The 18,202-nt window shown below is 38.0% G+C and overlaps 1 protein-coding gene across 1 annotated transcript; it reads left to right on the forward strand.

The window, feature by feature from the left end:
- The first annotated feature begins 366 nt into the window (after window positions 1–366).
- gnrhr4 (gonadotropin releasing hormone receptor 4) lies at window positions 367–16,372 on the forward strand. The gene is made up of 4 exons (XM_007254475.3): window positions 367–918; window positions 2,595–3,271; window positions 11,323–11,527; window positions 12,666–16,372. Exons 2-4 carry the CDS (start codon window positions 2,732–2,734, stop codon window positions 13,178–13,180), a joined length of 1,260 nt encoding a protein of 419 aa, XP_007254537.2. The 5' UTR covers window positions 367–918; window positions 2,595–2,731; the 3' UTR covers window positions 13,181–16,372.
- Window positions 16,373–18,202: the final 1,830 nt, after the last annotated feature.

Consider the following 18,202-nt stretch of genomic DNA (forward strand, 5'->3'; position numbering starts at 1 on the left):
GTATTTTATTTTTAATTGTAATACGTAACTGTAACTGTGCTGCACATACAAATGTATTGCAGTAAAAGTATTAAAATAATTGATAATATGAAAGGAAGTAAAAGGGGGTTTAAAAGGTTTAAAGGGCATGTGACATACACAACCATGGGCTTTTTTTGTGGGTTAAAAAAATGAATAAATAAAAAGAGAAAATATTTGACTCCTCCTTTAATCGATGAAAATGAACGGGGGAGCACCATATGCTCGCGCTGCGGGCTTTCCATCATTCACTGGGTGATGACGGCTGGAGGGCGGAGTCCAGTAAAGTGGCGCTCAGGAGAGAATCAGCCTGGAGGAGAGAGAGGAGGGGAGAGGAGGATGAGGAGGGGCTGAGGACATGCAGATCAGCCTGGACCACCGAGGAGCGCTATAACACACTGCACTAAACTACACACTCTACTCTACTCTACTCTGCACCGAAGCCACGCTGCAGTGAGGACGCGTCCTGAGGAACAGCGCGTGTTCCCTGTGTGTACTGTCTGCACCTTCCTGCAGTGTTTTCTACAACTTTCACACGGTCTCTGTTTATTACAGACAGAAATATCAGGCAACCCAGAGCCCTATTTTTGTTTTGAGAAATCTTAAAAGTGTCCCGGTCATTTCGCTTTTTTCTACGATACGATTTTCTTGTAGTAACGCTCTGCTTTCCAAAAGGCTGCTCTTACTGGAGGACCGACACCTGTTTCCACGAGTTTCCCCAAGCTCAGAGAGAGAGAGAGAGAGATAAAAAGAGAGCGAGAGCGTGTGTGAAAGAGAGAGAGAGGTTGGTTCAGCGCTGCTCTGATATCTGAGGTGGGTTTTATACACATTTCTGAGACGCTCGTTCAAGGTCGTGGGATTCTGCAGCACAGCGCCTTCACAAGTTTCAGAGATTATGAGGTGAGTCTAAAGAGGCTAAATTCGATATTAAAGCCGATATTAATGGGATTTTTCTGAAGCAGTGAGAGAAAAAAGTCAACCATATGTTCTCCTTATCTGTTTCTGTGTGCAGTTTGTCTAGAAAACACTAAAATAGCAGCAGCACATAAAACATTAACGTTCATTTTCAATCAGTAATGCATTTAAACAAGCTGAACTGAAATTCTAGGTTGATTACACATAAAAAGGTCAAACTTTTAATTGCATTAAATTGTTTGAGTTCTGCTCCTATAGCCTGTATTGTGTTTTGTAGTACATACAAAGGACATTTAAATAATAAGGGGAACACATTTAACCTAGAAGCATATTTTGAGTGTAGGAGAGCCAAAACACCTTGAAGCATTTAAATGAACGTTGATTCACTGAAATAATTTAACACTAACCAATGTCTATTAGGCTGTGTTAAATAAATATTGTTTAAAAACTGTTTATAGGTTGTTAAAGACTTGCATTTTTTATCACCATTAAAATATGTAATGTAACTGTAATTCAATGTTTATTCAATGTTTGTTGCTATCTAGATTGGATAAAATTCTTACTTTCTGTCTCTAAATAATGCCTTATTTTTGGAACAAAATTTCGATCAATTGATTGAGCAATAGATATCAGATAGATAATTCTGAATTTTGATACAAAGCAGTTTGCTCATTCTGACCTACCTTCCAACCAATACATTTGTAGGTATTCAAATATATTTTGTCATATATTTATGTTTAGAATAAATGTTCTTTTTCTCATTATATCCCTTATAAAAATATACTGAAAAAAGAAATTATTAACATAGTTAGTTTGATGATTTAGCTGATCAAGAATGTCCAATCTGACCAAGCTATGCAATCAGTATGACCAAGATTTTGAATGCTGTGATTAAAGAGTGATTAGAGTGAACACTGTGATTAAAGATCATAACCAGCAAGACCAAGCTGGTCAATCAATGAGACTAGCCTGATTAAAGGTGACCAAAATCACGCATCCTACACTATGGTGGTCAAGTGCTGGTTACCCAGGTAGCTTACCAGCATAGGGTATATTTTCACCTCAGTCATTATAGTTTTTCAACCACCTTGACCTTTAAAGACCATCTAAATCCAGCTATCCACTGAAGCTGGTCTTAAGCTGGATTTTTCAGCTGCATCAGTGCTTGATATATACCCATACACACACCTGTGTTGTCCTTCCTTTGGTCATTCTTATATTTTTTCTATATTTCTGTCAACACTCATATGGCTTTAATATTCTGGGCAATAAATAATTAGTTTTTGCGAGTGATGGGCTTTTTCTTTAGCTTATTTGTGGTCAGATAGAGTGTCAGTGTGATGTATTTTCCTCTGCATAACTACCAGCAGTCTCTGGGGTGCAGGGATGGGGAAAGCCCTCACATGAAGGCTGCCTCTAGTCGCATAGCGACAAGAACGAAAAAGAGCTTCCCTTTTCCCTCTTGCCCACTAAGGATATGGACAACCTCCAGCTGTGGACAGCATTTGACACAGCTGGATCATGACCCTGCATCCCAGCTTCAGATGTGCTTGTGCACTCTCACGTTTTTACTGTATGAATCTGCAGGCTGTGCCACTGCACTGTTGACACAATGTCAGAAGTAAATTTATGCTACTCCTTTACTGTGTTTCCCCCTGCAGGTGATTTGGAATGACGGCGCTATCATGTGGAAGAGTACCCCCTCAGCACGCTGCTCCCGTTTTCACCATTCTAATGTCGGCCCAATGCCAGAGGAGGACAAGAGATTGAGACGAGTGTGCTCTGCCGTTCTTCAGAGATGAATGACATCTCTCCGAGCACTGCTACCATGTTCCATCAGCTGACTGAGAGTGCCCCGAATGACAGCTGCTACTACAGTGAATGCAACAGCACCACTGGGGAAGCGGCTCTGCAGCTGCCCACCTTCTCTGCGGCGGCCAAAGCCCGGGTGATCATCACCTTCACCCTGTGCGCCGTTTCGGCCGCGTGCAACTTGGCCGTGCTGTGGGCAGCCAGCACCAGCACCCGTCGCAAATCACACGTACGCATCCTGATCATCAACCTAACTGTAGCAGACCTGCTGGTCACTTTCATCGTGATGCCCGTGGACGCAGCTTGGAACATCACGGTGCAGTGGCTGGCTGGTGACTTTGCCTGCCGGCTGCTCATGTTCCTCAAACTGGTTGCCATGTACTCATGCGCCTTCGTCACCGTGGTCATCAGCCTGGATCGCCACTCTGCCATCCTTAACCCTCTTGCCATCAGCGAGGCCAAGAAGAAGAGCAAAATCATGTTAAGTGCTGCCTGGGCCATGAGCATTGTGCTTTCCGTCCCTCAGGTGAGCAGCGTCTTGATGGTGAATTCATTTCTTCTCTTTTTTTTAGTGTTCATATCTGGGGAGCAGCATAAGTGCACTCAAACAACAAAACAAAAAAATGCAGACGCTTATATTATCTTGGCTGATCACATAGTGATTCAATGCTACACATACCGTACCAGTCATTACATTAAGTGGTTTTCATTATTTTACCGTTTTCTGCATAGTAGATTAATACTAAAGTCATCCGGACTCTAAACAAAATGTTTTATGTTTTATATTTTAGATTCTTCAAAGTAGGCACCTCTTGCTTAGATGACAGTTTTGCACATTTCAGCATTTTTTCAGTCAGCTTTATGAGGTAGAGTCACTTGGAATGGCTTTCAGTTAGCAGCTGTGCTGAACTTTTCAATAGTTAATTACTCTAGTAAATTTCTTCCCTGTTAATGTGTTTGAGAGCATCAGTTGTAAAGTTGTAGAGTTGTTATAAAGTGAATAGCCCTTTTTAAGTAATGTTCTAATCCATATTATGTTAAAAATTACCCAACTAAGCAAAGAAAAAATACTTAAAAAAATAAAGGTCAGTCAATCCGAAAAATTTCAAGAACTTCCTCAAGTGATGTTTCAAAGATCACCAAAAAATAGCTATGATAGAACTGGCTCTCATCAGGACCACCCCAGGAAGGAAGACCAAGCGTTACCTCTGTTGCACAGGATAAGTTCATTGTAGTTACCGGCCTCAAAAACCACAGGTTAACAGCACCCCAGAGTATTTTGGATTATTTAACACTTAAGTGTTCCTTTATCGTCTGGATGACTTCAGTATTCATTTACAATACAGGGTAAAAAAGGAAAAGACTGAATGAGTTCTGTTTCATCCTAAACAGATAATAATTTGGCCATTTGTTTTTCTATAAATGTGTTTAGAAAAGTCTAAAACATTTATTCTAATCCACCTTCTTTTATATATGAACTGAGCTGTGCAATGTGACAGATTTTTAATCATGTGAAAACAATTAGATTAGCTTGGAGCTGGGGGCTCATAGGAGAGGTAGCTGTAAGAGCCGCTGTCATTGCTATTGTCGCCTTAGGATCATAATATCAAAAGTAGGGCAGAGCAGAGAATCTGCAGTCATTGACTTCTGTCCCAGTGAATTTGTTCAGCCATGGAGATGATTGGTCTCTTTGTACTGGGAGATCACTGACCACAATTTCCAGTTCTGTCCTTCCTAATCCCTAATGAGAGAAGGTGTTATGAGTGTGATTCAGCTTTGCTCATGCGGATCAGGCTTATATAATAGAGTCCATTTGAATCATTTTTAGATTAATAGATTTGTAGCTATATAGATAGTAGATAGAAAGATAGTCTTCAAAGAGAATTGTCTTCAGAAAGAGAATTCTGTCTTGTCAAATCCCTACATCTCTAATAATGACAAAGTAATGGTAAAGATTAATGTGATCCATTAATCTGTGGCACCTGGACTGTATGGGCACGATTACCTCGGCTGACAAGACAGCTTTTCTGTCACTCAGTCTGGATTTTCAAGAATGAAATGGAACTAAATGGAACATGTTTCAGTCAGTTACGTATAGCACATTGGATTATGTTGAATTAGGACAGGCCTGATACTCATTTAATTTGTATAGCTCTTTTTACAATGGACGTTGTCATAAAGCAGATTTATAGAGATCTGGTTTTGAGACCAAGTGAGCAAGCCAGAGGCGACAAGGCACAGAAGAAATCCGTCACATCAAGAGGAAGAAGCCTTGAAAGGATCCAAGCTTCAAAAATAAGGCCCATCCACTTCTGGATGACACCAGAAAGCAAAATAAATTATACAATAAAAATATAATGTAAATAAATATGTATGTAATAAAGAAATAACTAATGGACACACAGAAATGAAATAAAAATAGTTAAGTAAGAATAGTGCACAGAAATGCTCTCACAATAGCATCTCACAATACGATATCACAATATGTTGTCCACAATATTATGATTCTGTGATACTCGATATATCATGAGACAATTCCCTACGATACTTTACAGCTCTGTGTTTCTAAAGAATATAAAATACTCCTACATAAACAAATCTGAGGAATGATGGATTATGGTCAATTTCACAGAATTTGACAATTAATATTTTTCACCGCAAGTTTTTCTCATTTATCTAATTAGCTCCACCAAATAGAGTAATGACGGAGTAAGTAACTTAAGTAAGTCAAATTTGGGGGTGAGTCTAAGGGGGTTTACAATATCGATATTTTGACACCCCTTTAAGAACATACAGAAGTGAAAAATGAATAAAGTAAAAGAAGTGAGGATTGAGCTACACAGAAGTGCTCAGATTTAATCATTAAAAACAAGAGATAAATATATTATTAGTCTTATTAGAGGAAATAAATTAGATCTATTAATATGCATAAAGAACCCTAGTTTAATTAGTTCTGTCAGTATAAGGTTTAATTACGAGTATATGAGGATAAGGAGTAAATTTTAACACAGGGAACAGTGGAGTTATGTTGGTGATATTTTCTATCTTGGCCAGAGTAGGGCAGGTTCAAGGCATTTGGGGGCCCTAAGCAAATTGGACCGATGACCACTGTCAGCAACTAGTGGGAGGGGCCCCTTTGAGGGGATTCTGATAAGTGTAATTGTATTTTCCTGCATTGACCTTCACAGAATTTAAATGGGAGCTCACACAGTTTGTCGTTGCATTTAATTCATAACCAGTCGTTGTCTGGGGGCCTCAGACAAGCTCAGGGCCCCTTCAGTTGATTGGTTTGTTTGCTTTGTTGCAAGAGACCTGGGCTGAAGTGTGAATGGCACATGCAGGTGGCTCCATAGCGGTGAAGTTGGTCTTGAGGGCCGGCGGCAGTCACACGTCGATCTTCCACAGCGTCACCTCAGACAGGAGGGCGATTCAGTTCAGCAGAAGGAAAAACAAAGACAGTTAGATTCTGTTAGAGGTGGCTGGACAGAATAAACAGTGCCCTACATAATGCTTGGCACAAACACTATTTTTTGTTCTCAATCTGCCCCACTGTTCAAATTATAACACTTTTTGTACGTAGTCCCCCTCATTTCACGGCACCATAGTGTTCGGCATCACAGTGTTTATAATTACTCAGCTGCGTTCCATTGCTTAATTAGTGCAGGCATAGCATAACTATGCTTGTTTCTTTCAAAGCTTTCAAACACATTTGAAGTCTGTAGTTGCCATTGATCAACATGAGGGCAACAGCTGTGCCAATGAAAGTCAAATAAGCTTTTATGAAGATGAAAAATGGAAAAAAAAAAAAAAAAACATTATTTTGGTTTAACCAGGGGTGCATTCCTGGTCCTTGAGGTTTACCACCCTGCAGGGGACATGGGGACATCCTAGACTCAAATGTGTTAGATCTAAAGTCTTCAGGATGGCAGATGTGCAGGACCAGGAAAGAGGGCCCCTGGGTTGAACCATGTGATTACCAAAATTATCAAATTACCAAAATTAACTGTGCATAAAATCATAAAAGCACATCAGTGAGATCAGTAAAAAAAAACCTGGTAGATCAAGGAAGACATCCACTGTTCATGACAGAAGGATGCCTAATGTAGAAAAGAAAAAAAAATAGCCTTCAATAAGTGTGTTTGTCAGATTATACTATAAGCAGAAGACTTAATGAACAGAAATGCCAAAGGATACACTGCAGTATGCAAACCACTAAATGTGACCAGAAAAGCATCTGCAGAATTCTGGAAAAATTGAAATAAAGCTCTGGAACAAATTAGGAGACCACTTTAGTTTCTGAATCATTTTCTCTGATTTTGCTTTTTATATGTATATGTTTAAATACAGTGAACAGAGTTGTTTTATTCTGCAAACATTGGACAACATTTTCCTGAAGTTCCGAATAAAAAATTGCTATTGAGAGCAATGGCTGAAATAGTAAAAAAGATTCAGAGCTTTCAGACCTCAAATAATGCAAAAAGAAATCAAGTTCATATCCATAATGGTTTAAGAGCTCAGAAATCAATATTTGGTGGAATAACCCTGGTTTTATTCACAGTTTTCATGCATCTTGGCATGTTCTCCTCCACCAGTCTTACACACTGCTTTTGGATAACTTTATGCCACTCCTGGCGCAAAAAATCAAGCAGTTCAGCTTGGTTTAATGGCTTGTGATCATCCATCTGTCTCTTGATTATATTCCAGAGGTTTTCAATTTGGTAAAATCAAGAAAAAACACCATTGTTAAATGGTCTCTTTTTTTTTCTCCGAAACTGTAAATGAACGGATGTCACCCAAATTCAAGCTCATGGTGATTGAGAGGTCATGGCTTGGGCATGTACAGTATGTCTGCCAACAGTACTGTCACACTTAATTTCATTCATAATGTAACTGCTGAATGCAGGGTAATAGCTTAATGATTTCTGATGTGAATAAGAACATCTTTTCAGCAGTTTTTTCCAGAGTCATTGTGTGGGTTCCCATTTGTTCTAAACATTATTCAGGGCATCAATCAAGCCATTTTTCAAGGCTTTATTTCTGACTAAAATAAAAAAAAAAAAAAATCTAGCCATCTGTAGCTATTCAGACGTGACTGTAATGTTGGTGTTAACACTGCAAGTATAACATTTGTGGCTAGTATGTTCATTTAGGACCCCTTAAAGCACAGCTGTAGTTTCAAATATAGATCTTAAGATGTATTTATATCATAAGGCATGGCCTAGAGGCTTTAAAGAGAACATCGTTCAAGTTCAAACTAGAAATGGGAGAGAGATGATCCAATGTCGGTATCAGGCTCAATATTTACGTAATTACAGTATCAGATATTGGACGAACATGGCCATGGTTTATTCAAGGTTGTGCTTTATTCTTGACTATAAACCTGCAGTAATGTTTACATGAGACAGATTACCAATCCACATTTCAGTTCAACATTTTACACCACCAGCCTTTAGTTAACTAGCTTTTGCTTTGAATAAAAAGTTGTTTTTTGGAGATATTTTATTATAGAAACTCTGAAGCGCAATACGTTTAATTAGAATGTAAATAAATTCAGAATGCAGAATGTAGAAGGCTGGAAATCAGGCTCCATCCTATAACCTAACCACAGAATGTTCTGTGAAATGTTCTAATCAGTACAGAATTTGATTGGCAGCCTGAAAGTATTGATATTACTGGTCTCATATTGTCAGTTTTTTTTTTAGCTTGGGTAAGTATTTTAGCTGCTGTGTTCTCATCTAATTGGACTTTTTCAGGTTCTTGCCAGTGCAATCTGACAGCAAGGCATAATGATTTTTAAAAGCCACAAAAACAAGCCTAAGCGTGGTTCTAATAGTGCAGAACACAAATTGCATTTGTTAAATGATTCAGTAATTACTGTTTTAGCACTGTTTTATTCTGTGATGTATTAGGCTCACCCCTGTTTATCTGTATTTATTAGTAATTAAGTCATATCAATTAATCATTTCACTAAGCATTTTTACTGCTTTGCTGGTGTGAGTTTTTTTTTTCTTTATATCTTGTCATTGTCATCTTTTGTGGCTCAGAACCAGATCTCTGTGAAGCTGCTTTGTCATACAAAGTGCTCTGTAAAAAAATATTTTACTTAAGGTAATAATTTAAGTAATCTGGTTTGCCTGGCAATGAAAATAGCAATTACTGAGCTCAGATAAAGACTATTAGGCACTATTTTAATACATTAGGGTCAGTTTTCCTATCTACTCAGACAGGGGTTCGGCCTAGTTTAGGCTGTCCATTTAAAGTAAAAATTTGTCTAAAGTAAATTTAGGCTTCATTTCTGTCTGGAAAACTTACCCAACAATTTAGCCACCTGTAGATATTTAGACCTGTTTGTAATGATGGTGTTAATGCTAGATTAACACTGCAGGTATTACATTGTGGCTAGTATGTTCAAATAGAACCCCTTAAAGCACAGCTGTAGTTATACATATATATCTTATGATGTATTTATATCATAAGGCACGGCCAAGAGGCTTTACACCCAGCTACCATGAACCTGGCATTAGACATGGTGCCAAATGGTTTATTTTTATATGCTCCAGAAAGCCCTATTCAATTTGCAGCACTTCTCTACTGGGACTAGACAAGATGTATGGGTGTGTGTGTGTGCATTTGCACACATATATCAGCAATGGGTAGAACTTAATGTAGCTGAACAGAGGGTAATTAGAAGAGGTGTCTATGAACATATGGACCTATATATGTATATATAATTATGATCTCTATTGAATACCACAGTTTGCAACCAATCTAGTCTCATTATCCAGTTTTGTTCAGTCATGTTTGCATCATTACACCCCTACTGCACCATATCAAATCCTATCTGTAAGTTATTACACCCCTAAATAAAAATGACACAAGCCTATCTGAGAAATGAAAGTCATTTGCTGTTCACAGCCATGCTGTGATAAATAGCCTCACCTACAGTAAATGTTCCATACGACCATAACCTTGATTTTAATCAATACTCTCAATACTGAACGTCTTACTCTCTTGATTTATGATCACTCTAATCTACTTCTTGATGTTCTACATGTGTAACTTTCTTACATTGACCTTTTCTTCCAGAGAGAGGGTCATCTGATGATTAAAATACATAATGCTATATATAAGCTAATACATATTAAAATCAGAGAATTAAGCTCTAAAGCTTATTTCCATTATATATGGTTACAGATGAGTTTATTAAATGTATTAGACAGATCTTTATTAATGCAAGGGACATGAAACATGTCTTTTACTGTGTCCTATGGAAGAATCTGAAGAACACTGCACTCCCCTGTGGGTTATGTGTGTGAGGCATCCTGCATCATGTGGATTGGTTTTCTGACAGAGTTGCTTGTTTGTTTGCAAGGACAGTTCTTGCCAGACGCCACCAGTCATGTTTATTACAACTGACTGCACTGTCCACTGGGGGTGGCAATGCCTTCTATTACATATTTCAGGTACACATGGGATTAGGGCTGGGAGATATATGGTTTTTTTAAGAATCTTTAAGATTTTTTTTTTAAAAACGATATATTTTAATTTCTCTTTGACTCATTGAACAGATTTGACCCTTTTATTTTAAATTTATTTAAAATGACCCATATTCATTTTCTGTGTAACTTCATGCAACTTCACATTAATTAAGCCATTCAGAATTCAAGGTATTCCTCAATTAACTTGTTTGTAATTATAGTTCATCCTTATTTTATTTTTTTTTTAATAAAATCCCTTTTTGTATCACTACCCCTCTAACGCACACATGGGTCAAAAACGCACTAATTTTCTATGTTTAATTCACAATGGCTGAGGGTGTCTTTAGCACAAATCTTCATTTTATTCTCCTTTATTACTTAATGAAGAAGCTTTTGTATTTCTACATCAGGTTTACACACACAAGTCAGACACCACCCACATTTACCATTTCACAACTCAGCACAGCTCAGCCCAGCTCCAGTCATACAGCTACTCAGTACTGATTTTCAATAGTGACAATCACTATGTAAAAAAAAATAATAACAATGTGCATTGTGGGAACAGATGATTCCACGTTCTGTTACTATAAAATTACTTGCAGTTGCATTGTTTGAACACCAGAGGATAGAATTCACCTAGTGCAGGCCAGAGAACCAGTGGGCGTAAGCAAAGGGCAGAGGATGTTTAAATTATTTTAGACTGAAGCCAATCACACAACTGTCAGTCACTTCGTTAAGCCAATCAACAACCAGAGTTAGCTTCCTAAAGGGGTTTGTTATCGATCTTTTATTTCTTTTGGCTTGTGGGAGTGTGCAACATTACAGCCCTACTATGTTGGTTTTGGTAAAATTCTATTTAAAATATCTACGTATATCATTTTGCTTACAGTATCACAGTAATCCCCCAAATATTACAGTCAAACTCCAGCCGAACAGATTTCTACTTCATTTCATGAATAATAATTCCATGGATAACTGTTCTGTACAAAGATAATCCAACATTCTGTGAACTGAGAATCATAATAATTCAGCAAGTTTAATCATTTTATGTAAAAGCCATGTGTACCAAATGGTAAGAGATATTTCTGTTCCCCAACAGATGTTCATATTTCACACGGTGACCATCACAGTTCCTGCCAACTTTACACAGTGCACCACACGAGGCAGCTTCGTAAAGCACTGGCAAGAGACACTTTACAATATGTTCACCTTTGTCTGTCTGTTCCTGCTGCCTCTGGTCATCATGATCTTCTGCTACACGCGCATCCTGCTGGAGATCTCTCAGCGGCTGTCCAAAGGAAACAGTAGGTCATAATTAAGTCATAAACGTTAATGAAGGACAAAAGTGATGATTTGTAGCAGAGATTCTTGTTTGGTCATCTGGTCCTGTAGATTTACCACCATTCAGAGACTCAGGTGTTAAAAGGCTGTTTACAGACTACCAACCCAAATTAGATTTTTGGCATGTCCCGATAGGAGCCAGATTGAGTTTTAATAGTCTGGACAGCCTGAAACAACATGAAATCCCATTTTTGCATTCTGCAATCAGAACAAATCCACAATTTGAGGTGGTTTGAATTGCGATTAAAATATATTACACATATTTGAACAGATGTGTCTCCAGTCTTGAAGCTCAAAGCTTTCAGATTTTAGGGTTTGCATCTCTTACATATATGATAATCCATCACCTTATCAAAGACAAAGTGACGAAGGTGTGTGGGGTCCAAAAAGAGCGGCACAAGATAATTACTGAGACTGACCTCATTGCAATCGCAACCTACGCAAATACATTTGTGATGCTCAGACAGGCAAATCTGATTTTATCACTTATAAATAGCAGTAAGGACAAGAGTTGAGAAGCAAATCTGATTGGCCTGCAGTCTGAACATAACCATAGGCCTAATATCTCCAGGGTTGTAGATCTCCAGGAAGAGGATAGGCATCACCTGACTGCAGATTGTAGTATGCAGTTGAAAGCGAATGTTAGTTAAGGGGTTGTTTTTAATGATCATTTAAGTGTTTGAAATTCCACATTGTTGTAGACATAGTCTTTATAAAATATTTGTGAATACACTATATCCTCCTCTTTCCTTAGGCTAATTTTCTTAGTATTTTTTCAAGAAATGGGCCTCATTTATCAAGCGTCTCAGAGTAAACGTACTCTGGTCTAAGAGAAGCTCTAATTAGCTGCCTAATTAAATTCAGTGTTGTGAAAAGGGCATTAACTGATATCAGATTAGCATTCTTACTCTGAGATGCTTAATATATAAATAGGGGCCATTGCTAAAAATAAATGAAAATGACAACAATTTATTGAAATTCGCAGCATCTGTTTTCTTCTAGCTTCTATTTGTCTTAATCAGAGATAACTGTTAAAGCTAATTATGACACTTATGCACTGATTAAAATAAAAATGAAATGAATATTTTTTTTTGTTGCCAGTATCTTCAAAAGAGGTCCACCTGCGCCGCTCCAACAACTACATCCCAAAGGCCCGGATGAGAACTTTGAAAATGAGTATCGTCATCGTGACTTCGTTCATTGTGTGTTGGACACCATACTATCTCCTGGGCCTGTGGTACTGGTTCCTCCCTGATGACTTGGAGGAGACCGTTTCTCACTCTCTTACTCACATGTTATTTATTTTCGGCCTCTTCAATGCCATTCTTGACCCCATCACTTACGGCTTATTCACTATCCACTTTCGCAAAGGGCTAAAACGCTACTGCCGTGGCGCGACTGCTCTAACCGAGCTGGAAAACAACACGGTTCTAACTGGCTCTTTGAAATGTTCACCGTCTCCTTTGTGCAAGAAAGGGTTGCAGAGGCAGAGCCAGAAAACGAAGGCTCTGGAAGGGAGAGAGGGTAAGAAGTCAGGGTCACAAAGAAGCAATCTTGTAATGCATGAAATGGAAGGTGGTCAGCCAAATCTGTCCACTCAAGAAAGTGTTATATGACTGTTGGATAATGAAATTCAGCTGAAAACCCCAAGCATGTCGCTTGTCATGGTGAGGATTCTTGGAATCCGCCCAGGACTTACTCTTCAGACTGAAGTGCAGTCCCACTCCTGATGGCTTCATAAGCACATGCCCACTCCTGATGGCTTGTTGTCTGTCTGTTTTTTGCCCCCATCTCATGCACTATTGCACATTTCTGGGAAGTGAAGCATTTCAGCCTGATTGTACGCAGATGATACGGCTGTTTTACTCCATACAAGGCAATGGGTTTTTATTCACATGCACACAGCATATGGATTCAAGATATATTACAAATGCAAATTGAATGAAGGTGGAACCTCAGATGATTTCCTGATGTTTATTGGAGACCTTCAATCTTGCACTGTCTGGAATATTACCCCCACCCTTTCAGATTGACTATTTATTTGGGATTTTCTGCAGATAATCTTCAAAGAGCAGGGCTTTGAATCTATAATAGTACATATTGCAATGCTAATAAACACCAAGGCGTTGCTCAGATTGCCGATTGCAGATTTAAACCTAATAATGAGGAGGAATGTGTACTGCCTGTGGGACTATAGCTTTAAAATGAGAATCTGCTGGTGAAGGGAAGAGTAGGTGAATGTGTTATATGTACAATTCTTCTCAGGGAGCGTGCTGCCTTCATTATTAAGGTACTGGAATCCAACTGGAGACAAACTAACTGTATAATGTTTCTCAATAGTGCCATGTGCAAATGTACTTAAATATACTTAATTTAACGTGTTGTGATCATGTGATCTGGCCTGAATGTTCATGTGTTTATAATGCACTTTTTTTTTGCGTCCACATGTGGAAAACTTGTTTTTGTTCCTACAATCTCCTTGATCCATAAGCTAGGAAAAGACATTCTCTGATGTGAGAGATGGCTTTCTAATGACATCCCTGAAAAGCATCTAAAAATAACCTAAAGACCTCTTTAGGTCTTTTCTTTTTGCCTTGCTACAAAAGCAAAGAGAAAGGATTTTTTTAAATATATAAATACATTGAAAAATGTCCATCATAACCATTAACCTAATGCATTTGCCGGAGGCTCTTCTTCCAGAATACTCTTCTGCAGCAGCCCATAGCATCCTGTAGTTAGGCTGGTTGCGCTCTTCATGCCTCTGAAGGGTCTCTTTGGGCCACTGGCCTGCCTCAGCTGCAGGAAACGCAGAGAAAATATTGACGGGTTTTAGTCCTCCCTTATTTCCACCCAAGCATGAAAGACCCAATCTGTTGTATTGAATGGATGCTGGCAGTGAAAGAGATAAGCATGTGCCAGAGAGCTTGGCACAAACATGCTCACAAGGCAACTCTTCAGCAGATCACTTCTGAGCTTTAAGGCGCTTTAGGAATGACATGCTGGGCCAGTATATCAGCTTAAGATGCTTCTCAAGGAACAGACATGCTTAAGTGATGTTTATTCTGATTCATGCTTATTATTGGGCATTCATTATTTTATAGAACAGAGAATGAAAATTAAAATAATTCAGTTCGGTCATGATCAATTGATATTTACAGTACACTTTTCTGTCGGTGGTAAAGGTGTCGTGCAGTAAATAAATGGGAAAATTGGTTATATTTGCCTGTATGTATAAAACTGTGCAATCCACAAATTACTAAGTAGGTGTGATAAAAGAACATCTGAGTAAATACTTTTGTTTTTTGTGCATGGCATTAAAGCATGTGCAGTCTGTTTTATTCTTTGCAGCTTATCAATACAGTTTAAATTAGGCCTGTCATGATAATGTTTTGTTGTTGTTGGTTGATACATTGTCAGAAATTATGGAGTTAATATAGTATAATATATAATTTTATGCTACTGATATGAAGATAATATGATAGCATATTCATGAAATTACACCCTTTTAAAGTGCAATAAATGTTTTGACAATTAAGAATTTTCAGACCTTACATTTAGAAAAGGTCAGTGTCACAGGCTCGTTTACAAAAATCTCACTATAGAATGGATTGCAGTCTTGAGTCATGAATCAGATCATTTTTCAGATATAAGCAAAATACTGAGACGAATTTTCCTCACTGGCACATCATAGTGATGCCAGTGATGCTACTTCAATTGTGAGACCATGCTTAATGTATTACTATTGTCATTTAATGATAGACCAATAAGGCAAAGTCAGACGGGGCATTCTTAGCACCTTCTCATGTCTCATGCTTGTTTTTAAAATGGATGCAATGCACACATCACCAGGCCAAAGCGTTTTTTGTTTTCTTACAGCCTTTAAGAGTCATTGCTTTGCTTCAATAAACAGTGTGAAAGACTACAGTAGCAGTAAAACAGCAATCCATATGATTCTGGTTAAACTTTGGTAGTTAGTCCATGTTACTAAAGTATTGGAAATTGGCTCTTTTCCAACACAATAGGTCAGTAAAAATGACCAAGATCATGTCCATATACAGCTCTGGAAAAAAAATTAAGAGACCACCTCAGTTTCTGAATCAGTTTCTCTGATTTTGCTAATTATAAGTACATATTTGAGTAAAATAAACATTGTTGTTTTATTTTGTAAACTACAGAAAACATTTCACCCAAATTCCAAATGAAAATGTTCTCATTTAGAGCATTTATTTGCAGAAAATGAGAAATGGCTGAAATAAAAATAAACATGCAGAGCTTTTATACCTCAAATAATGCAAAGAACACAAACAAGTTCATATTCATAAAGAGTTCAGAAATCAATATTTGGTGGAATAACCCTGGTTTTAATCACAGTTATCATACATCTTGGCATGTCCTCATCCACCAGTCTTACACACTGCTTTTGGATAACTTTATGCCACTCCTGGTGCAAAAATTCAAGCAGTTCAGCTGGTTGATGGTTGTGATCATCTGTCTTCCTCTTAATTTTATTCCAGAGGTTTTTGATTTGGTCAAATCAAGAAACTCATCATTTTTAAGTGGTCTCTTTTTTTGTTCCAGTGCTGTACATTGTGCAATAAGTCTAATAAGTAATTATTGTGACAGGCCTAATGTAAATGGTTTGCTTTTATTTGCAGTTCGCTCCTATTTTTCTTTTTCACCAATAATTGTTTACATTGATGATGTATTGTATCATATGTATTATATGTATTATACATATACAGTATATGTGATATTGTGATGTTCTTCATGGCAATTTTCATAAAGGTGCAGTACAAAAAATGCATAAATATGAGACTAAAATAATAAAGTTATCTATTGTACACATCAAACAATGCATCAAACAGTTGTCTGTAGACCGCACCATTGTTTGGACTGAGTGATTGATACACTGTTTGTCACATTTGTGACAGCATTTCACCGCTGGCACCTTCCTTTATTTGCCGCAAAGGCACTAAGAAGCTTTGTGTAATGCAGTAATCCAGTTACGACCAGCTAACAACAGGCAAGTCAGAAGTCAGATTTGGGAGGCCGCACAATGAGGGACTGTTCATTCCTGCTAAAACCCGCACAGCGCTGGAAGCACTGCAGTATTTGGAAATGTACTTTTACAGGTTTATTAGTCAGCCTTAAATCAATGAGCCTTTAATGTCTAATAAATGTAGAAAAACACTTTCTAAAACTGTCCAGATACACACTCTAAAATAATGCTCCTAATTGGTGCTTTCTCAACATCAACAAACATCTTTTTAATTATCATTGTGTGACAAAAACACAACCACTGTACACTGCCTGACCAAAAAAAAAACAGTCGCCACCTGGATGATCTGGGGTTGCTGCAGTTGGTCAGGTTTAGGTTCAGCAAGAGTATGTGCTGAAAGAATGAGGTCAGCTGACTACCTGAATATACTGAATATAGACCAGGTTATTCCATCAATGGATTTTTTCTTCCCTGATGGCACGGCCATACTCCCCATGCCAGGATTAATGGGGCTGGAATTGTGAAACAGTGGTTCACATTATACCTTGTGTGTTGAAATTTGAATGCAAATGACTTTGATTGTGTCTACAACATAAAATTAAGTATCAGAAAAGGGTTCATTTTTTTGGGCTAAACACTATGTATTCATATTTAAATGCAAAATGTTAATTATCTGTGTCATTTCAGATTAATTTTCCTTATGTAAAATCAACAGCCACTCAAACCATTTTTGTCCAGCTGGCCATTTCAGGACCTGGTAATATTTATTGTCATGTTGTTGCATTTTTTGTAGGTATGCTGGAACATACTTAGAAAAGGCTATATTTTTGAGACACTGCTATCTGCCATATTTTACCACGTCTGTCTAATAAATCAGACTTTGTCCGCTGGCAGAAATGCACAAATTGAACAGTTTACTCAGCTGCAACTGAGAATTCAAGAGAATCCAAGACCCAGATGCAACTTTCATATCTATCATGAATAATGGAGAGAGTTGGGCAGACTGGGGATGAGACACAGCAAAACAGGAAGGTGAAAGCCACAGACAGTGAGATTATCTGAGATTGGCATTAAATAATTATCTTCTCAAAAATGAGTTGTGAATTATTACATTTAGGACATCTGTCTGCTACATCAGAACTGCTTCAAATACGATTATTCCTGAGAATCAAAAAATAAATCTCACTGGAGAGTGAAATGTTCCTTCCAAAGTAATTTCGAATACTTCCAATTCAGTGAGGCAAAATCTGCGTTCTTATTATTGGCTTGGTTAAAATTGGATGCTGAAGTGTTCGGGCAGTCTCAGTTCAGTAAATCTGATCTCTGAGCTCTGCACAGCCTGGAGCTTTCTGGAGGTCAACAAATCTGGGTCCAGCACATTGTATCATATGCCCGGCAGTGACGGGCGGTGCATCATTCTCTTTGCTGTGTCGGACAGTGTGTCATATTGCTAGCGGTGCTACACAGTGGATCATTCTCCTGAGGGTGGTGGACTGTATCATGACTCAGCAGCTGCTCAGAGAGCCAGGACGGTGTGTTATAAGGCAATGAGGGATATCTGTGTTATTTTTGTCAATATCTTTCAATACTGTGGTCAATATTATATTGTGAGTTTATTGCACTGTGGTCAATAGCCATT

This window comes from Astyanax mexicanus, chromosome 9 (genome assembly GCF_023375975.1).
Source record: "Astyanax mexicanus isolate ESR-SI-001 chromosome 9, AstMex3_surface, whole genome shotgun sequence".
Classification (NCBI taxonomy): Eukaryota; Metazoa; Chordata; class Actinopteri; order Characiformes; family Acestrorhamphidae; genus Astyanax; species Astyanax mexicanus.

Bases quoted from the DNA above. Each gene is read 5' to 3' on its own strand.
- gnrhr4 (XM_007254475.3), top strand. From the start codon at position 2,732: ATGAATGACATCTCTCCGAGCACTGCTACCATGTTCCATCAGCTGACT. The intron at 3,272-11,322 runs GTGAGCAGCGTC...GTTCCCCAACAG, and splicing joins TTGTGCTTTCCGTCCCTCAG to ATGTTCATATTTCACACGGT. The intron at 11,528-12,665 runs GTAGGTCATAAT...TTTTGTTGCCAG, and splicing joins GCGGCTGTCCAAAGGAAACA to TATCTTCAAAAGAGGTCCAC.